At 34.8% G+C, this 23,385-nt stretch overlaps 1 protein-coding gene across 3 annotated transcripts; it reads left to right on the forward strand.

Annotated features, from left to right (window-relative positions):
* The first annotated feature begins 658 nt into the window (after positions 1-658).
* LOC134712896 (neurogenic protein mastermind-like) lies at positions 659-22,269 on the forward strand. 3 transcript variants are annotated; one of them, XR_010106331.1, is made up of 9 exons: positions 659-827; positions 1,688-1,938; positions 2,888-3,403; positions 3,574-3,605; positions 5,194-5,268; positions 5,909-5,978; positions 10,504-10,566; positions 19,488-22,082; positions 22,116-22,269. XR_010106331.1 is itself a non-coding variant. In XM_063574890.1 (8 exons), exons 1-8 carry the CDS (start codon positions 791-793, stop codon positions 19,542-19,544), a joined length of 1,101 nt encoding a protein of 366 aa, XP_063430960.1. In that variant the 5' UTR covers positions 659-790; the 3' UTR covers positions 19,545-22,269. The 3 variants fall into 3 exon arrangements, 2 of the variants coding, with proteins under 2 accessions (XP_063430960.1, XP_063430961.1); XM_063574890.1 differs by having other exon boundaries at positions 19,488-22,269; XM_063574891.1 differs by lacking the exons at positions 19,488-22,082; positions 22,116-22,269 and adding an exon at positions 17,744-17,788.
* The last annotated feature ends 1,116 nt before the right edge of the window (positions 22,270-23,385 follow it).

Here is a 23,385-nt window from a genome sequence, read left to right on the forward strand (position 1 = left end):
AGCTGTAGATCCGTTTATTTATTTATCTTACAGGTATACTCTGGCTTTTAAATTATTTGGCAATTATTTTTTTTTTCATTTGTGTTCTTAATGCTTGAATTACTTTTAGTGCTTTATAATAGCTATTGCACGAATGTTAGTTTATCTGCATGTTATGTTTGCTTATATGCTTTAATTGTACTTATTAATTGCTGTGCTTGATAACAATATTTATTTGGATGATGTGCTTTATGTTTTATGTGTTTTATATACTGTGCTTATCTTATGTGTATGTTGGAAAAAAGCTCTACAGATCTTATGTTGTATTGTTATATCATGTATAACCGACTTTAAATAAATCTTTTATGCTTTATTTATGCTTTATGACATATATGTATATATATGTTTATGGTTTCAATATCAGCTTATACTGTAATGGTATTCATAGAATTTACTTATGACTTGTTGGTACGTGCAGCAGCACTTATATAAATATTTCATTTATATATGCCAGTGTTTTAATAATATTATATTGTCTTGTTTTCATTTTGGATCACGCCTCTATTGTGCTCTTTCCAATAAAATATTGAATTGAATAATATAACAACTAACATTGCCTTACACGATTAACAAAGGCAAGAAGGCAGAACGCGTGCATTTCCTTGGTTTGAACTCTGAGCGGTTTGGATTTGTGAAGTGTCGAATGGGATTTGGGCCGAGTTAATCATCTTTCAAGGCGCCATTTTGATTTCAGCATCACTGAGAACATAAACAACAGATTAACATCACATCTGCAAACAGGATAGGAATTATGGCAACAGCAGACGAAAAAGTTGATATGTCATTAGGTAAACATAAAATCATAATTGTTATCATGTAGTTTTACTGAAAAATTAGGCAGTTAGACATCTCTCTAACCACGTACTATAAAAACAAAATTCTGACCACGTATCTTATCTATCTATATATCTATCTATCTTCCAGTCAACGAGTTGACTCAATTTTGAGCGTATATACTCCAGTGTGAGTGAACAGCTAAAAACTTCCAAGTATGTGCTTTTAAAAAGAGATCTGTATGTACAGCTAAAATCGGTGCCGTATAAAAACGATGGTTTTATGTATATAATTTTGTATGGTTTTCTTTATGTTATGTTTGTTTGGTATGGCAAAACGTCAAATGTGCATAATAAAACTGCACGTCCATCATGTAGCGATGAGTCCAAATACCCCCTGTGCCTCCGTTCGTTCGTCCGTTCGTTGTCCCGCTCCAGGTTAAAGTTTTTGGTTGAGGTAGTTTCTGATGAAGCTGAAGTCAAATCAATTTGAAACTTAGTACACTTGTTGCCTATGATATGATCTTTCTAATTTTAAAGCCAAATTAAACTTTTGACCCCAATTTCACAGTCCACTGAACATAGAAAATGAAAGTGGGAGTTTCAGGTTAAAGTTTTTGGTCAAGGTAGTTTTAGATGCAACTTGAAACTTAGCACACATGTTCCATACGGTATGATCTTTCTAATTTTAATGCCAAATTAGATTTTCTACCCAATTTCACGGTCCATTGAACATGGAAAATGATAGTGCGAGTGGGACATCCGTGTACTTATGACACATTTTTGTTGAAAATAAATTTGAAAACCTACATGTACATGTATTTGGTAATATTTACAAAATGTAAACATGAATATTAACTTTAATTTTATTGCAGATGATATTATAAAACTTTCCAGTCATTCAAGGAGAGGTGGTAGAGGTGGTAGAAATCAAGGACGTGGTGGAAGAGGGGGTAGAGGGGGCAGAGGAGGAAACAGACAAGATGATGGACTCCGAGGGACAAGATATGGAGGAGTACAGAAAGGAGGCAGAGGGCAAAGAAATTTAAGAGGATTAAAGAGAAACATGGGTGCTAAAGCTTTTCAGAGACAGTTATCAGGAGTGAGTCCACTTAATAGACAAAAGGTAAACTGAATAACTATCACTTATTTAAATTGTTATTTGAAAGAGAGTTGTCTCATTGGCACTCATACCACATCTTCCTTTATCTATATATTGTATGAAAGGCAATAAGGCAACTATACACCAAAGACAAGAATGCAAATAACAATAGAATTAAGGATGGAAACAGGGAATATATGCCACCATTCAAAGTCATACCATAAAGTCTCGCAGTTGGCTTCTTTTCTCTAACTTTTAGTTTGCCTTTTTAACCTAATGCTACGAAACTTATACACAATGCTTATTACCAAAATAAAAATCAAGTTTGAAATTTAGGTGGTGTCACCTACATGTATATATACTATTTAAGAGTTACATGTATGCTCATTTATGAATGGAAAAATTGCTGGATTATTCGGTTTCTGAACACTAATTATATAAAGTAACCAATTTTACAGCATCTTGACATGAATACATGTTTTGTCAGTGATGCTCTAAGTAAAATTATTTGAAAATCCAAGATTTTTAAGAGCTGATTAAACCAAAAGAATAAAATGTATAAGGGGTTTGATTAAGCCTTTACAAATGTGACTGAAATCTGATTTATTATGGATGGCTGATTGTATTACACAGGTATACTATCTATACATGATATACTAACCCTAACGTATCAACTATTTATCTTTCTATACTAACCCTAACGTATCTACTAGGTATATATAAATTAATGTTAATTTATCTTTCATGTTAAGAAGTCATGCTATACTAACCCTAACTTATCTACTAGATATATAACAAATGAATGTTAATTTATCTTTCATGTTAAGAAGTCATGCTATACTAACCCTAACTTATCTACTAGGTATATAAAAATTAATGTTAATTTATCTTTCATGTTAAGAAGTCATGCTATACTAACCCTAACTTATCTACTAGGTATATAAATTAATGTTAATTTATCTTTCATGTTAAGAAATCTGGACAACAACAGAACCAACAGCAAAATCGACAAGGACAAGGACAGCAGCGTTATTACTCTCAAAATTCATGGCAGCAACAGAACAGAAAAGGTCAAAATAGACAAGCTGTACCAAATCAGAGTCCAAGACAAAATAGAATAGGCTTACAAAATAGACAAAGACAACAAGGTCAGGGACAAAACCAACGTCAAAATAGACAAATACTACAAGGTCAAGGACAGAACCAAAGTCAAAATAGACAAATACAACAAGGACAAATCCCAAGGCAAAGTATACAGCAAGGATTCTACCAGCACGATTCTAGACGTGGAAGAGGGCGTTTACAGGGAGGAGTTAGGAATAACATTAATAATAATATACAGAATTTATCCAAGAAAAAGACAGAAGCTTTGAAAGCACTTAAAAAAGCAAGACAAACACTTCAGAAAATTAATCAGCAACAAAACCAAAGACAGCCGATTGTTGGATTTAAACGGAAAAACAGTGTAACTACATCTATGGCATCTCTGGTATGTATCAATGCATAGGATAGTTATTATTAGTAAATGTTATACATATGTCAGTAAAGGTTCATTCTAAATTAAATGTTCTGTTTATGAAACATTGCACTCCTTTCATACAAAATTAGTTATATAAAACAAATTATTACTTAATCTAAATTATTATATTTTATTTGCAGAATGAGCAGCCTCCAATTAAAAAAAGAAGAAGGTATGTAATACATGTCTTCTATGGTTAATACACAATCAAAATGTCTTCTATGTTTAGAACACTAACATCATGAACATGTCTAGTATATAAAAAAGAAGATGTTGTATGATTGCCAATGAGACAACTGTCTACAAGAGACCAAAATGACACAGACAATAACAACTATAGGTCACTGTACGGCTATTGTTATGGTTAGTACACCAACACAGAGTTTCAGCTAGGATTTTGAGGGCTTTAGTCACTTTTGCGTGTGATAAAAATCAGCCTTATTTTTTATAATAGCAAGGGGTCTAGGATGTTTATATAACTAGCTATACATATATGTCTAAGTCCTTCAAGGACTAGTCTAGGATCTTGAAGACTTTAGGATTGCTAATGTAGGCAGTTGTTGGCAATATTGAATGAATTGACTGATGTGATGCTAAGTTATGAAGATAAGAACAGGGATCTGGTAATATAGTTCACAGCTTCACTTCAGTTATTTTCAGGGCACACCCCTGATCAACAAAAGTTGGGTGCCTCTATTTCTTAAACCACTGCACAAATGAACTTGTAATATAACGACTTTTTCACTTCACAATCATTTATATCCTTGAAAATACGTTTAAATATCTATTTGGAATCAATTTCTTTAATATTGGATAGAAGGATCTGCATCTATACTTAATGGGAGGATTCTAATCATGAATGACTGTAGACTGTAGATCACGTTTACTTTCGATTTTTAATTGACAATTGAATAATAATTTCAGAATAAACCGGATTCCTCTACCAACTTTTACGCATGCACAATACATAGATCAGGAAACAACTGTTTGCAAGTGAAAATATTTACGTTTTGAATAAAGTCGAAGTTGTCGAAAGTTTTTGATGAATATTTATTTAAAATATGACGAAAATATGTTAAAATGACGAAAGTACGACAAGCAAACTGCAAATTATGATCGTAAAGGAAATATTGAAATTAAAATAAAGTTGAAATGTCCGGGAAGATTATCAATTTTGTTCAAATGACTAAAATACGACAGAATTGTGAGAAATGCATGATAAAAATGAAATGCTGACTGACTGATTTAATTTAAACAGATTATTATGATGGTCATTTATGAGGTTTTATAATAATAATTAAGGGATTAGTGACCCATCTGATTGGCGATAGGCGGATTACTTATCATCACAACTTTTAACACTTTTGGTAAACGTTAATTACCTGAGGGTCATAAACTTGTCAGAAACATAAAGACAGGTAGAATTCAAGTAATTTGATGTGTAAATATTTTTACACTTTCCAAATTTATGTGACGAAATTGATATGAAATATTTTCGTCATTTCGAAAAATCTTTTTGTAAAATACGAAAGTGACGAGAGCTAGCAAAATCACTGCAAACATAATGGTTAATACTTAAACATAATGTCTCCTATAGTTAATATACTAACATAATGTCTTGTATGGTTAATACATAAGCATAATGGTTAATAATACACAAACATAATGTTTTCTATGGTTAGTTTATGTGTAACTGCCTTGTAAAACGTATAAGATACAAATATCTTGCATGCATCTTAACTTATTTCTTACCTATACAGATGGAGGAAGGCAGCTGAAGTGGATGTGGATGATGGAATACTAACAGTCAATGTGGACAATACAACAGTGGAACGGTAATTAAAGTCTTATATCACTCAGGGTTATATTCAGTTCTTAAGGGGTAATTATTATATTGATAAGAAAACACTTGAACAGTTTTGATACAACCGCAAAAATTAAAATAATTTTGATCTTATATTGGTATCACGTCGTTGTTGGAAGACGGATGATTTCCTGATAATAACTTAAGTATAAGTAAATAGAAATCAATGAAATTTTATCACAAGGTTTATAACCACTAAAGGTAGGTTGGGATTGATTTTGGGGGTTTTGGTCCCAACAGTTAAGGAATTAGGGGCCAAAAAGGGGCACAAATAAGCATTTTCCTGGTTTTTGCACAATAACTTGAGTATAAGTAAATAGAAATCTCTGAAATTTAAACACAAGGTTTATGTGACCACCAAAGCTATACTATTTAATCAATTTGACATTTAAAGATGCCAAAGCTATACTATGTAATCAATTTATGAAATTGTGAATGGAAATGGGGAATTTGTCAAAGAGACAACAACCCAACCAAAGAGCAGACAGCATTAGAAGGTCACCAACATGTCTTCAATGCAGCAGAAATTCCTGCACCCGGAGGCGTCCTTCAGCTGGCCAATCTTGATTATTTAAAGACACCATAGCTGTACTATGTAATCATTTTTACAGGGGTCCTCGGGGTCCTCGACGGGGAGGCAGAAGACTTAACAGACAGGACAATCTCAGGAAACAAATACAGGTAAGATAAAGGTAGTATGAAGACTTAACAGACAGGACAATCTCAGGAAACAAATACAGGTAAGATAAAAGTAGTATGAAGACTTAACAGACAGGACAATATCAGGAAACAAATACAGGTAAGATAAAAGTAGTATGAAGACTAAACAGACAGGACAATCTCAGGAAACAAATACAGGTAAGATAAAAGTAGTATGAAGACTTAACAGACAGGACAATCTCAGGAAACAAATACAGGTAAGATAAAAGTAGTATGAAGACTTAACAGACAGGACAATCTCAGGAAACAAATACAGGTAAGATAAAAGTAGTATGAAGACTAAACAGACAGGACAATATCAGGAAACAAATACAGGTAAGATAAAAGTATTATGAAGACTTAACAGACAGGACAATCTCAGGAAACAAATACAGGTAAGATAAAAGTAGTATGAAGACTTAACAGACAGGACAATCTCAGGAAACAAATACAGGTAAGATAAAAGTAGTATGAAGACTTAACAGACAGGACAATCTCAGGAAACAAATACAGGTAAGATAAAAGTAGTATGAAGACTAAACAGACAGGACAATATCAGGAAACAAATACAGGTAAGATAAAAGTAGTATGAAGACTTAACAGACAGGACAATATCAGGAAACAAATACAGGTAAGATAAAAGTAGTATGAAGACTTAACAGACAGGACAATATCAGGAAACAAATACAGGTAAGATAAAAGTAGTATGAAGACTTAACAGACAGGACAATCTCAGGAAACAAATACAGGTAAGATAAAAGTAGTATGAAGACTTAACAGACAGGACAATCTCAGGAAACAAATACAGGTAAGATAAAAGTAGTATGAAGACTAAACAGACAGGACAATCTCAGGAAACAAATACAGGTAAGATAAAAGTAGTATGAAAACTAAACAGACAGGACAATCTCAGGAAACAAATACAGGTAAGATAAAAGTAGTATGAAGACTTAACAGACAGGACAATATCAGGAAACAAATACAGGTAAGATAAAAGTAGTATGAAGACTTAACAGACAGGACAATCTCAGGAAACAAATACAGGTAAGATAAAAGTAGTATGAAGACTAAACAGACAGGACAATATCAGGAAACAAATACAGGTAAGATAAAAGTAGTATGAAGACTTAACAGACAGGACAATCTCAGGAAACAAATACAGGTAAGATAAAAGTAGTATGAAGACTAAACAGACAGGACAATCTCAGGAAACAAATACAGGTAAGATAAAAGTAGTATGAAGACTTAACAGACAGGACAATCTCAGGAAACAAATACAGGTAAGATAAAAGTAGTATGAAGACTTAACAGACAGGACAATCTCAGGAAACAAATACAGGTAAGATAAAGGTAGTATGAAGACTTAACAGACAGGACAATCTCAGGAAACAAATACAGGTAAGATAAAAGTAGTATGAAGACTTAACAGACAGGACAATCTCAGGAAACAAATACAGGTAAGATAAAAGTAGTATGAAGACTTAACAGACAGGACAATCTCAGGAAACAAATACAGGTAAGATAAAAGTAGTATGAAGACTTAACAGACAGGACAATCTCAGGAAACAAATACTGGTAAGATAAAGGTAGTATGAAGACTTAACAGACAGGACAATCTCAGGAAACAAATACAGGTAAGATAAAAGTAGTATGAAGACTTAACAGACAGGACAATCTCAGGAAACAAATACAGGTAAGATAAAAGTAGTATGAAGACTTAACAGACAGGACAATATCAGGAAACAAATACTGGTAAGATAAAAGTAGTATGAAGACTTAACAGACAGGACAATATCAGGAAACAAATACAGGTAAGATAAAAGTAGTATGAAGACTAAACAGACAGGACAATCTCAGGAAACAAATACAGGTAAGATAAAAGTAGTATGAAGACTAAACAGACAGGACAATCTCAGGAAACAAATACAGGTAAGATAAAAGTAGTATGAAGACTTAACAGACAGGACAATCTCAGGAAACAAATACAGGTAAGATAAAAGTAGTATGAAGACTTAACAGACAGGACAATATCAGGAAACAAATACAGGTAAGATAAAAGTAGTATGAAGACTTAACAGACAGGACAATATCAGGAAACAAATACAGGTAAGATAAAAGTAGTATGAAGACTTAACAGACAGGACAATATCAGGAAACAAATACAGGTAAGATAAAAGTAGTATGAAGACAAAACAAGGACAATCTCAGGAAACAAATACAGGTAAGATAAAAGTAGTATTTCAAGTATCATATATCCCTGTTCTAAATTTTATTCTGCTTCTCCTGTTAATAAAAGAAAAGAGTTTGAAAATATCAAAGGGATATGTTATGCCAAACTATGTTACACATGTTCAGTTCTTTTATAGTGATACCACCTGTTTGTAGATAACTTATTAGAGAATATCCATCCATATTTTTTTTTTAAAGATATGGGATATCCATCAATGTTTTCATATGGGATATAATCCATCCATGTTTTGAAAGGATATGAGACAGGCTATTAGCTCAATAATACTGTGGATTCATGCTCATTGTTATTCAATTTCATGGTTTTGCTGAAATCTGCATACAAGAATATAGAACATTTGATTTCATGGTTTACCTGTTCCCACAAAATCCATGAAAATTAATAACCAACGAATAATAATGAATCCACAGTATGTAGCTTTGTTTTGTGTGTATTTCAGTCTGGATGCCTTCTCATTGTCGACTGTCCAGTGACCTCCCGAAGACCACCTATGCCCATATAAGCAATATAAACATAAATATAGATATAAATAGAAAAAGAAATCTTGCTATTGGATTCTTCTAGGTCTATTTAATTTTATTTATAGATTACAAATATATGTTAATCATCATTTTTACCTGAATAAGAGGATCGAATCATTTATCTTCATTCACTTTCAATGTTGACATTCTGATCCTTTAAATAATCAAACACGCACACAATTCATGCGTTAACCATCTCTAGCTAAGGGGTTCAATTGAAATTTACATGAATACAGATTCAATGAGGTCAAATTATTTACTTTGCAAGTAAATAGTTCATGATCAATGTTTATTAGCTGATTTTGGAGTATTCACTAGAAAAGTAAAATCTATAGAAATCTCTCAATGTGACATCAGAAAAAAATTAAATTAGCAATTGAGCTATGTAACAGGCGTGTATTCATTAAAAAATGAATAGTAAGAATGGACTACTGTCAAATTGTTTTAAATACTAAAAATATCAATTATTTGATTTTTGAGGATGCGAATTTAAGCAAATTACAGAATCATGGATCCTTATAAGGTCTGTTCAAACCCATTTTTCTATGGTTTAATATGGAATTAAAATCAAATTTGTGGAACTTTATAGTGAATAAGGATACATTGACAAAATAAACACAGAAGGGAAAGATTTGCTTTGATCATAACTAGTGTTGTCAAATCGTACACTTTTTACTCGGATAATCGTTCGACCGATTAACCGGTTAACCGGTAGTTTAAGTTGTCCTTTTAAAGCCTTATTAATAGTACCCTACATGTACAAATAGTTATAAGATGTGTCAATTTGACAAACTTTCATCGAATTCATAATATTACGATTACAGAATTGAAGTTTGTCCTTTGGCATTATAAGGAGGATTCCTGGCGAAGTTTGACTTTTAATAAACAAATACACCGTATCAACTATAGCATTTGTACCAACTTCAGATTGAAAAATAAAATAAAAAAAAAGTCTTGATCTCGTATAATTGAATTTGTCTGAAACCGATCATTTTTAATTTTCTCTTGTTGTCTTACAAAAATAATGGGGAGTGTTTCAATTTGAAATGATTAATAATAAAAAAAGAAGATATCGTATGATTGAAACAATTCTCCACAAGAGACCAAAATAACACAGAAATTAATAACTATAGGTCACCATACGACCTGTTTCTATACTTTGTTTGCCTGTTTCTTTAAGCATGTTTAACTTGTACTATCACGTATACCTTGAGTACATTCACATTGGTTTGCATTTCACAATTTTCAGGCAGCATTTCGTTTAAAGTAAGACTAAACCTTGCACTATGGGGGTTGCACATTTAAATGTTGGTTTACACATTATTAGATCAAAAACGAAATAATGAACTAATTAGTAAAATTTAATCGCATCTCTGATTTAAAGTTATTGTTAAAAAATCATGTTTACCAATCATGTTTCTTTAAGGTGCTGCCCCGAGCTCTAATTACTTTTATGTATTTAGGATCAACAATAGCAATCAAAATACTGGACAATTTTTAAATAAAACATAACTATTTAATGATTTCCATACAAATTTATATCAAATCTATACAAATTGAAAAAAAGTCCGGTTAACCGGTTAACGTTTTTGGTATTCGGTATTCGGTCGTTCGACCGGTTAACCGGTTAACCGGTTAACTGTTGACAACACTAATCATAACCTGTCAAAATATGTGTAAATCCTGTATCATCATGTGATAGTGAGTAGAGATTTATGTTTGAATGTTTATATTTTAGGCTTTAAAACCATCAGAACATATATCATACAACATGGATAAAGAGCTGTTCTCACAACCTTCAGTAAGTACTGTTAAACACCATTAGAACATGGGCATAAAAACCATCAGAACATGTAACATACACCATGGAAAAAGTCTTACCTAAAACTTTCTTCCCTTCAACCTTCAGTAAGACTAAGTCGGCATAAAAACCATCAGAACATGTAACATACACCATGAAAAAAGTCTTCCCTAAAACTTTCTTCCCTTCAACCTTCAGTAAGACTAAGTCGGCATAAAAACCATCAGAACATGTAACATACACCCTGTAAACAGTCGTCCTCTCAACTGTCAGTAAGTCGGCATAAAGACCACCAGATCATGTAACATACACCCTGTAAACAGTCGTCCTCTCAACTGTCAGTAAGTCGACATAAAGACCACCATATCATGTAACATACACCCTGTAAACAGTCATCCTCTCAACTGTCAGTAAGTCGACATAAAGACCACCATATCATGTAACATACACCCTGTAAACAGTCATCCTCTCAACTGTCAGTAAGTCGACATAAAAACCATCAGAACATGTGACATACACCCTGTAAACAGTCGTCCTCTCAACTGTCAGTAAGTCGACATAAAGACCACCATATCATGTAACATACACCCTGTAAACAGTCATCCTCTCAACTGTCAGTAAGTCGACATAAAAACCATCAGAACATGTAACATACACCCTGTAAACAGTCGTCCTCTCAACTGTCAGTAAGTCGTCATAAAGACCACCAGAACATGTAACATACACCCTGTAAACAGTCGTCCTCTCAACTGTCAGTAAGTCGACATAAAGACCACCATATCATGTAACATACACCCTGTAAACAGTCATCCTCTCAACTGTCAGTAAGTCGACATAAAAACCATCAGAACATGTAACATACACCCTGTAAACAGTCGTCCTCTCAACTGTCAGTAAGTCGTCATAAAGACCACCAGAACATGTAACATACACCCTGTAAACAGTCGTCCTCTCAACTGTCAGTAAGTCGACATAAAGACCACCAGATCATGTAACATACACCCTGTAAACAGTCGTCCTCTCAACTGTCAGTAAGTCAGCATAAAGACCACCAGAACATGTAACATACACCATGGAAACAGTCGTCCTCTCAACTGTCAGTAAGTCGGCATAAAAACCATCAGAACATGTAACATACACCCTGTAAACAGTCGTCCTCTCAACTGTCAGTAAGTCGGCATAAAGATCATCAGATCATGTAACATACACCATGGAAAAAGTCATCCTCTCAACTGTCAGTAAGTCGGCATAAAGACCATCAGATCATGTAACATACACCCTGTAAACAGTCGTCCTCTCAACTGTCAGTAAGTCGGCATAAAGACCATCAGAACATGTAACATGCACCCTGTAAACAGTCATCCTCTCAACTGTCAGTAAGTCGACATAAAGACCACCAGAACATGTAACATACACCCTGTAAACAGTCGTCCTCTCAACTGTCAGTAAGTCGGCATAAAGACAATCAGATCATGTAACATACACCCTGTAAACAGTCGTCCTCTCAACTGTCAGTAAGTCGGCAAAAAGACCACCAGATCATGTAACATACACCCTGTAAACAGTCGTCCTCTCAACTGTCAGTAAGTCGGCATAAAGACCATCAGATCATGTAACATACACCCTGTAAACAGTTGTCCTCTCAACTGTCAGTAAGTCAGCATAAAGACCATCAGATCATGTAACATACACCCTGTAAACAGTCGTCCTCTCAACTGTCAGTAAGTCGGCATAAAGACCATCAGAACATGTAACATACACCCTGTAAACAGTCGTCCTCTCAACTGTCAGTAAGTCGACATAAAAACCATCAGAACATGTAACATACACCCTGTAAACAGTCATCCTCTCAACTGTCAGTAAGTCGGCATAAAGACCATCAGAACATGTAACATACACCCTGTAAACAGTCGTCCTCTCAACTGTCAGTAAGTCGACATAAAAACCATCAGAACATGTAACATACACCCTGTAAACAGTCGTCCTCTCAACTGTCAGTAAGTCGACATAAAAACCATCAGAACATGTAACATACACCCTGTAAACAGTCTTCCTCTCAACTGTCAGTAAATAGGCATAAAGACCATCAGAACATGTAACATACACCCTGTAAACAGTTGTCCTCTCAACTGTCAGTAAGTCAGCATAAAGACCATCAGATCATGTAACATACACCATGGAAAAAGTCGTCCTCTCAACTGTCAGTAAGTCAGCATAAAAACCATCAGAACATGTAACATACACCCTGTAAACAGTCTTCCTCTCAACTGTCAGTAAGTCGGCATAAAGACCACCAGATCATGTAACATACACCCTGTAAACAGTCGTCCTCTCAACTGTCAGTAAGTCTGCATAAGACCATCAGAACATGTAACATACACCCTGTAAACAGTCGTCCTCTCAACTGTCAGTAAGTCGGCATAAAGACCACCAGATCATGTAACATACACCCTGTAAACAGTCTTCCTCTCAACTGTCAGTAAGTCAGCATAAAGACCATCAGAACATGTAACATACACCCTGTAAACAGTTGTCCTCTCAACTGTCAGTAAGTCGACATAAAAACCATCAGATCATGTAACATACACCCTGTAAACAGTCTTCCTCTCAACTGTCAGTAAGTCGGCATAAAGACCATCAGAACATGTAACATACACCCTGTAAACAGTTGTCCTCTCAACTGTCAGTAAGTCGGCATAAAGACCACCAGATCATGTAACATACACCCTGTAAACAGTCTTCCTCTCAACTGTCAGTAAGTCGGCATAAAGACCACCAGATCATGTAACATACACCCTGTAAACAGTCTTCCTCTCAACTGTCAGTAAGTCGGCATAAAGACCACCAGATCATGTAACATACACCCTGTAAACAGTCGTCCTCTCAACTGTCAGTAAGTCGACATAAAGACCATCAGAACATGTAACATACACCCTGTAAACAGTCGTCCTCTCAACTGTCAGTAAGTTGGCATAAAAACCACCAGAACATGTAACATACACCCTGTAAACAGTCTTCCTCTCAACTGTCAGTAAGTCGGCATAAAGACCACCATATCATGTAACATACACCCTGTAAACAGTCGTCCTCTCAACTGTCAGTAAGTCGACATAAAGACCATCAGAACATGTAACATACACCCTGTAAACAGTCGTCCTCTCAACTGTCAGTAAGTCGGCATAAAAACCACCAGAACATGTAACATACACCCTGTAAACAGTCTTCCTCTCAACTGTCAGTAAGTCGGCATAAAGACCACCATATCATGTAACATACACCCTGTAAACAGTCGTCCTCTCAACTGTCAGTAAGTCGGCATAAAGACCACCATATCATGTAACATACACCCTGTAAACAGTCATCCTCTCAACTGTCAGTAAGTCGGCATAAAAACCACCAGAACATGTAACATACACCCTGTAAACAGTCTTCCTCTCAACTGTCAGTAAGTCGGCATAAAGACCACCAGAACATGTAACATACACCCTGTAAACAGTCGTCCTCTCAACTGTCAGTAAGTCGGCATAAAGACCATCAGAACATGTAACATACACCCTGTAAACAGTCGTCCTCTCAACTGTCAGTAAGTCGGCATAAAGACCACCAGAACATGTAACATACACCCTGTAAACAGTCGTCCTCTCAACTGTCAGTAAGTCGACATAAAGACCATCAGATCATGTAACATACACCCTGTAAACAGTCGTCCTCTCAACTGTCAGTAAGTCGGCATAAAGACCACCAGATCATGTAACATACACCCTGTAAACAGTCGTCCTCTCAACTGTCAGTAAGTCGGCATAAAGACCATCAGAACATGTAACATACACCCTGTAAACAGTCTTCCTCTCAACTGTCAGTAAGTCGACATAAAGACCACCATATCATGTAACATACACCCTGTAAACAGTCGTCCTCTCAACTGTCAGTAAGTCGGCATAAAGACCATCAGATCATGTAACATACACCCTGTAAACAGTCGTCCTCTCAACTGTCAGTAAGTTGACATAAAGACCACCAGATCATGTAACATACACCCTGTAAACAGTCGTCCTCTCAACTGTCAGTAAGTCGACATAAAAACCATCAGAACATGTAACATACACCCTGTAAACAGTCATCCTCTCAACTGTCAGTAAGTCAGCATACAGACCACCAGAACATGTAACATACACCCTGTAAACAGTCGTCCTCTCAACTGTCAGTAAGTCGGCAAAAAGACCATCAGATCATGTAACATACACCCTGTAAACAGTCATCCTCTCAACTGTCAGTAAGTCGACATAAAAACCATCAGAACATGTAACATCCACCCTGTAAACAGTCGACCTCTCAACTGTCAGTAAGTCGGCATAAAGACCATCAGATCATGTAACATACACCATGGAAAAGTCATCCTCAACTGTCAGTAAGTCGACATAAAAACCATCAGAACATGTAACATACACCCTGTAAACAGTCATCCTCTCAACTGTCAGTAAGTCGGCATAAAGACCATCAGAACATGTAACATACACCCTGTAAACAGTCGTCCTCTCAACTGTCAGTAAGTCTGCATAAAGACCATCAGATCATGTAACATACACCATGGAAAAAGTCATCCTCTCAACTGTCAGTAAGTCGGCATAAAGACCACCAGAACATGTAACATACACCCTGTAAACAGTCGTCCTCTCAACTGTCAGTAAGTCGGCAAAAAGACCATCAGATCATGTAACATACACCCTGTAAACAGTCATCCTCTCAACTGTCAGTAAGTCGACATAAAGACCATCAGAACATGTAACATACACCCTGTAAACAGTCGTCCTCTCAACTGTCAGTAAGTCTGCATAAAGACCATCAGATCATGTAACATACACCATGGAAAAAGTCATCCTCTCAACTGTCAGTAAGTCGGCATAAAGACCACCAGATCATGTAACATACACCCTGTTAACAGTCGTCCTCTCAACTGTCAGTAAGTCGGCATAAAGACAATCAGAACATGTAACATACACCCTGTAAACAGTCGTCCTCTCAACTGTCAGTAAGTCGGCATAAAGACCATCAGATCATGTAACATACACCATGGAAAAAGTCATCCTCAACTGTCAGTAAGTCGACATAAAAACCATCAGAACATGTAACATACACCCTGTAAACAGTCGTCCTCTCAACTGTCAGTAAGTCGGCATAAAGACCATCAGATCATGTAACATACACCATGGAAAAAGTCATCCTCAACTGTCAGTAAGTCGACATAAAAACCATCAGATCATGTAACATACACCATGGAAAAAGTCATCCTCAACTGTCAGTAAGTCGACATAAAAACCATCAGATCATGTAACATACACCATGGAAAAAGTCATCCTCAACTGTCAGTAAGTCGACATAAAGACCACCATATCATGTAACATACACCCTGTAAACAGTCATCCTCTCAACTGTCAGTAAGTCGGCATCAAGACCATCAGAACAAGTAACATACACCATGGAAAAAGTCGTCCTCTCAACTGTCAGTAAGTCGGCATAAAGACAATCAGAACATGTAACATACACCCTGTAAACAGTTGTCCTCTAAACTGTCAGTAAGTCGCATAAGACCATCAGAACATGTAACATACACCCTGTAAACAGTCGTCCTCTCAACTGTCAGTAAGTCGGCATAAAGATCATCAGATCATGTAACATACACCATGGAAAAAGTCATCCTCTCAACTGTCAGTAAGTCGGCATAAAGACCAACAGATCATGTAACATACACCCTGTTAACAGTCGTCCTCTCAACTGTCAGTAAGTCGGCATTATACCATCAGAACATGTAACATACACCCTGTAAACAGTCGTCCTCTCAACTGTCAGTAAGTCAGCATAAAAACCATCAGAACATGTAACATACACCATGGAAAAAGTCATCCTCTCAACTGTCAGTAAGTCGGCATAAAGACCATCAGATCATGTAACATACACCATGGAAAAAATCATCCTCTCAACTGTCAGTAAGTCGGCATAAAGACCATCAGATCATGTAACATACACCCTGTAAACAGTCGTCCTCTCAACTGTCAGTAAGTCGGCATAAAGACAATCAGAACATGTAACATACACCCTGTAAACAGTCGTCCTCTCAACTGTCAGTAAGTCGGCATAAAGACCACCAGATCATGTAACATACACCCTGTTAACAGTCATCCTCTCAACTGTCAGTAAGTCGGCATACAGACCACCAGAACATGTAACATACACCCTGTAAACAGTCGTCCTCTCAACTGTCAGTAAGTCGGCATAAAGACCATCAGATCATGTAACATACACCCTGTAAACAGTCGTCCTCTCAACTGTCAGTAAGTCGGCATAAAGACCATCAGAACATGTAACATACACCATGGAAAAAGTCGTCCTCTCAACTGTCAGTAAGTCGGCATAAAGACCATCAGAACATGTAACATACACCCTGTAAACAGTCATCCTCTCAACTGTCAGTAAGTTGGCATAAATACCATCAGATCATGTAACATACACCCTGTAAACAGTCTTCCTCTCAACTGTCAGTAAGTCGGCATAAAGACCACCAGATCATGTAACATACACCCTGTAAACAGTCGTCCTCTCAACTGTCAGTAAGTCGGCATAAAGACCACCAGATCATGTAACATACACCCTGTTAACAGTCGTCCTCTCAACTGTCAGTAAGTCGGCATAAATACCATCAGATCATGTAACATACACCATGGAAACAGTCGTCCTCTCAACCAAAAATTTATGTGACTACACACTTCTCAATGTCTTCTCATCTTTCCATTTGTCTGCCAGTGAGAAATAACTAGAGAGATGACCCTTGAGTTAGTTTCATCCATTTGTCTGCCAGTGAGAGATCACTAGAGAGATGAACCTTGAGTTGATTTCTCATGTTTTATAAGTAACTTACTGTAAATTCAGAAATTATTGCGTGCATTTATTATTGCGATTTTGTCATTTTACACTTAAATGCGATTTGAATTTTTACGATTTTGAGAAAAGTCATTCTTAATTCAACTAAAATATTACAAAATGCGAGTTTCTGTTGTTTCGATATAATAGGAAACATATAACTTTTTTACAACATTTAAATTATTGCGTTTGCAACTCAGTCGCATTATTCGCAATAATAAAAACCTCGCAATAATTTCTGAATTTACAGTATCTATTTCAGACCAGTTTAAGCCTTAGTGATAGATTCTAGAGATCACTAGAGAGACGACCCTTGAGTTGATTTCTCATGTTTTATAAGTAACTTGTCTATTTCAGACCAGTTTAAGCCTTAGTGATAGATTCTAGAGATCACTAGAGAGATGACCCTTGAGATGATTTCTCATGTTTTATAAGTAACTTATCTATTTCAGACCAGTTTAAGCCTTAGTGATAGATGACCAATGAGTTAGTTTCTCATGTTTTATAAGTAACTTGTCTATTTCAGACCATTTAAGCCTTAGTGATAGATTCTAGAGATCACTAGAGAGATGACCCTTGAGTTGATTTCTCATGTTTTATAAGTAACTTGTCTATTTCAGACCAGTTTAAGCCTTAGTGATAGATGACCCATGAGTTGATTTCTCATGTTTTATAAGTAACTTATCTATTTCAGACCATTTAAGCCTTAGTGATAGATTCTAGAGATCACTAGAGAGATGACCCTTGAGTTGATTTCTCATGTTTTATAAGTAACTTATCTATTTCAGACCAGTTTAAGCCTTAGTGATAGATGACCCATGAGTTGATTTCTCATGTTTTATAAGTAACTTGTCTATTTCAGACCATTTAAGCCTTAGTGATAGATTCTAGAGATCACTAGAGAGATGACCCTTGAGTTAGTTTCTCATGTTTTATAAGTAACTTATCTATTTTAGACCAGTTTAAGCCTTAGTGATAGATGACCCATGAGTTGATTTCTCATGTTTTATAAGTAACTTGTCTATTTCAGACCATTTAAGCCTTAGTGATAGATTCTAGAGATCACTAGAGAGATGACCCTTGAGTTAGTTTCTCATGTTTTATAAGTAACTTATCTATTTCAGACCAGTTTAAGCCTTAGTGATAGATTCTAGAGATCACTAGAGAGATGACCCTTGTGTTGATTTCTCGTGTTTTATAAGTAACTTATCTATTTCAGACCAGTTTAAGCCCTTAGTGATAGATGACCCATGAGTTGATTTCTCATGTTTTATAAGTAACTTGTCTATTTCAGACCATTTAAGCCTTAGTGATAGATTCTAGAGATCACTAGAGAGATGACCCTTGAGTTAGTTTCTCATGTTTTATAAGTAACTTATCTATTTCAGACCAGTTTAAGCCTTAGTGATAGATGACCCATGAGTTGATTTCTCATGTTTTATAAGTAACTTGTCTATTTCAGACCATTTAAGCCTTAGTGATAGATTCTAGAGATCACTAGAGAGATGACCCTTGAGGTAGTTTCTCATGTTTTATAAGTAACTTATCTATTTCAGACCAGTTTAAGCCTTAGTGATAGATGACCCATGAGTTGATTTCTCATGTTTTATAAGTAACTTGTCTATTTCAGACCATTTAAGCCTTAGTGATAGATTCTAGAGATCACTAGAGAGATGACCCTTGAGTTGATTTCTCATGTTTTATAAGTAACTTGTCTATTTCAGACCATTTAAGCCTTAGTGATAGATTCTAGAGATCACTAGAGAGATGACCCTTGAGTTGATTTCTCATGTTTTATAAGTAACTTGTCTATTTCAGACCATTTAAGCCTTAGTGATAGATTCTAGAAATCACTAGAGAGATGACCCTTGAGTTGATTTCTCATGTTTTATAAGTAACTTGTCTATTTCAGACCATTTAAGCCTTAGTGATAGATTCTAGAGATCACTAGAGAGATGACCCTTGAGTTAGTTTCTCATGTTTTATAAGTAACTTATCTATTTCAGACCAGTTTAAGCCTTAGTGATAGATTCAAACAAGAAGGAAGAAAGGTATTCTTTTGAGAATTATATCAGATAGAACAGAGAAGACTGATGTTTGTAGTTTTGGTGGATGATTATTGGTGCTGGAAAGGTGTTTTGTTAGTGATGGACCATGTGTCAACCTTGTTATTAATTGACAACACATGGTTGATGGTGAAGATCACGGGAAAGTTCTAGAAGAGTTTTATATAAACTGTTACAGGAAATTGCTGTTCTTATCCCAACAAATAGGAGATAATTAATCCAGATCGGAAATATTTTTTTATTTTTTTAAGTTAGATATTTTACCAAAGTAGGTTAAAAATATGAATGGTTAGCAATGATTGGTTGGCAGATCAACTTTAGTTTTATTTTCCCATGTTTCATTGTCCTTCATTATATTATGTTAATGTAACTTTATGGAAATAAGCAGATATAAGATTTTAAATTCAATGAAAAATGAAATGAAGTAAAATATATTACAATTATTTTGCTGTTAAATTTTATTAAATAAATACAGATAAGATTTGACGGACTTCCTTCCTTGTTGTGCTGGAATCTATGTTGACTTTTTTTACTTTGACACATTTTACTTTTCATAATATGAAGAATTTGAATGGAATGGTCAAAACTGTAGTGAAAAGTTGTCTCATTGGCAATCATACCATATTGTATTTTTATATTTTCAATAATCTCACACAATTTGAAATTATATGTAAGCTACATGTTGACAAATTATATGTGACTTTCATGAAGAGAAATATGTTTGATATTTTCCTATGCTTTGATTTGCCAAAACAATATCATATCTGGACAGCAGGTAGTTATGTGCATTTGTTTCTGGGAGCCATTTAGAGTTTTTAGTCCACTATTTGGTTAACTAATTCCTATTTCAATTTTGTAAGTTACATAAGTTGTTTCCTGTAATTTACTTGGTCTGTTTGAAGTTTTGTGTAAGAAAGTGTGTTGAGCAGATAATACTTTACACTTGATGAAATCATTGAACTTAAAAGTAAGTCCAATATTTTATCTTATGTTGTAATTATTTTCTGTTGGACCTTTTTGCATGAAAGGACTGGTACATTTCCTTCTTTGTTTTAATTTGTTTACAAATGCAGTAAGGACAATTTCTTTCCTTTGAAATCAGATATGTTAGAAACTCAGGTTTTATTTTGCTGTTTTATATATTTTTATGGTTTGTTTAATTGTTGCAGCTTGACTAATTGTACTCATGTATAAATGAATGTATTTTCAATTTTGAATAATAATTTTATGTTAAATTTAATGATGTGTGAATGGGTTGTTGAGTTCTTGTATGTTCTACTCTTTTTGTTCCTAACAAGGACTTATAAATGTAGTAAAGTTCTACTTATAGCTCTACTGTGACAAAAGTGTACATGTTTAATGAGAGAAAGGACATCATTGTTATCATGAGAGAATTGTGTACACAATGTAATGTGTGTTAACCAATCACAATGACTGGAGGTTTTATTTAGTATTTTAAAATATTCACATATATCTATCAAGATTTAGACAAACTGTTTCTGGTATTAAGTGCAACCAAGAAATCAAAATTGTTATTACAACTGAGGGGAGAAGAATAATGTTTAGTAATATACAACCATTTGGCTCATCTTATTTTCATGGAGATCATTTGGCCCCTACCCTCTTTGGCCATTGAATCTGAAACTTTTTTCCCTAATTTACTTGTTTGTATTACAGTGATCAGGTCACATTATGATAAGTTACTGACATTTGGAGGTAGTCTAAGTAGCATTGGAACATATCCGAGGCGATTAATTGGCCTCACTCCTTCAATCACAGGTCATTAATTTTGAGACCTTTGCATAGCTTGTATGTATAAGTTTTAGTTTATCAATTATATCTGTTATTTTGTTGATATTGGTGATAGGACATCATTAGTTATTTTAAATAAGTTAGTTGTTGGTGTGAATGATATAAAGCCATTACATGTGAGAAATTAAATAATAAGTCTACTGATTGTTTGATGTTTAGATGATGACTATGTATGATTTTGACTTTATAAGATATCTTGCTTTTGTTGGTCTGAAATATGTGTTATGATAGCTAGATACTATATCTACTTAACTATATGTAGTGAAAAATCTTTAAATGTGTCATTTTTATTTTCAGTATTGATGCACCATTAAACTTAAATCTTTTTTTTTAATGTTAAATATACACAAAGGAGTAAGTTTATTAAGGGCAAAATTTGGCCCTGATTATCATACTCAATGTTTCAAGATAAAAATGTTGTCAACAATCTAAATATTCAAATAGAGCACAGACGTCAACAATCTAAATATTCAAATTGAGCACAGGTGTCAACAATCTAAATATTCAAATTGAGCACAGGCGTCAACAATCTAAATATTCAAATAGAGCACAGACGTCAACAATCTAAATATTCAAAGAGAGCACAGACGTCAACAATCTAAATATTCAAATAGAGCACAGGCGTCAACAATCTAAATATTCAAATAGAGCACAGGTGTCAACAATCTAAATATTCAAATTGAGCACAGACGTCAACAATCTAAATATTCAAACAGAGCACAGGTGTCAACAATTAAATATTCAAATAGAGCACAGGTGTCAACAATCTAAATATTCAAATAGAGCACAGGCGTCAACAATCTAAATATTCAAAGAGAGCACAGGTGTCAACAATCTAAATATTCAAATAGAGCACAGGCGTCAACAATCTAAATATTGAAAGAGAGCACAGGCGTCAACATTCTAAATATTCAAATAGAGCGCAGGCGTCAACAATCTTAATATTCAAAGAGAGCACAGCCGTCAACAATCTAAATATTTAAAGAGAGCACAGGTGTCAACAATCTGAATTCAAAGAGAGCACAGGTGTCAACAATCTGAATTCAAAGAGAGCACAGCCGTCAACAATCTAAATATTGAAATAGAGCACAGGTGTCAACAATCTAAATATTCAAAGAGAGCACAGGCGTCAACAATCTAAATATTCAAAGAGAGCACTGCCGTCAACAATCTAAATATTCAAATAGAGCACAGGCGTCAACAAACTAAATATTCAAATAGAGCACAGGTCGTCAACAATCTAAATATTCAAATAGAGCACAGGCGTCAACAAACTAAATATTCAAATAGAGCACAGGTGTCAACAATCTAAATATTCAAAGAGAGCACAGGCATCAACAATCTTAATATTCAAATAGAGCACAGGTGTCAACAATCTAAATATTCAAATAGAGCACAGCTGTCAACAATCTAAATATTCAAATAGAGCACAGGCACCAACAATCTTAATATTCAAATAGAGCACAGGTGTCAACAATCTAAATATTCAAAGAGAGCACAGGTGTCAACAATCTAAATATTCAAATACAGCACAGCCGTCAACAATCTTAATATTCAAATAGAGCACAGGCGTCAACAATCTAAAATTTCAAGTCTGTTTTTTAAAATGTCATTACAAACATGTTATAGGACCTTTTTCTGCCGACACATGTGCTGTTTGTTTTTTGTTATAAAAAAATCTCTGAAAAATTGCCCTTTTTCAATGATTTTTTTGTAGAAAATCAAAATGGGTGCTTTTTGTGATGTCGTGAATCGTATGCTATTATGTACAACAAGTTTTCTTTTTAGTCATCGAATTAGCTATGATTTATTGTGACATTGGTCATTAAATCTGAATTTCATATTTTACCCAGGTACCTTTGAAAACTACATGTATAACGGTAGCTGGAATGAGGGGCTATTTTAAGACCTTTTCAAACCTACTCCTTTCTGTAAGTTTATCTTTTGGTGCATTATATTGAATATTGTAATTGTTTACTTAATTTAGATGGACTTATTTGAAATCGTAAAACTACTGAATTAATTT

Source organism: Mytilus trossulus, chromosome 3 (assembly GCF_036588685.1).
Source record: "Mytilus trossulus isolate FHL-02 chromosome 3, PNRI_Mtr1.1.1.hap1, whole genome shotgun sequence".
NCBI classification, from domain to species: domain Eukaryota; kingdom Metazoa; phylum Mollusca; class Bivalvia; order Mytilida; family Mytilidae; genus Mytilus; species Mytilus trossulus.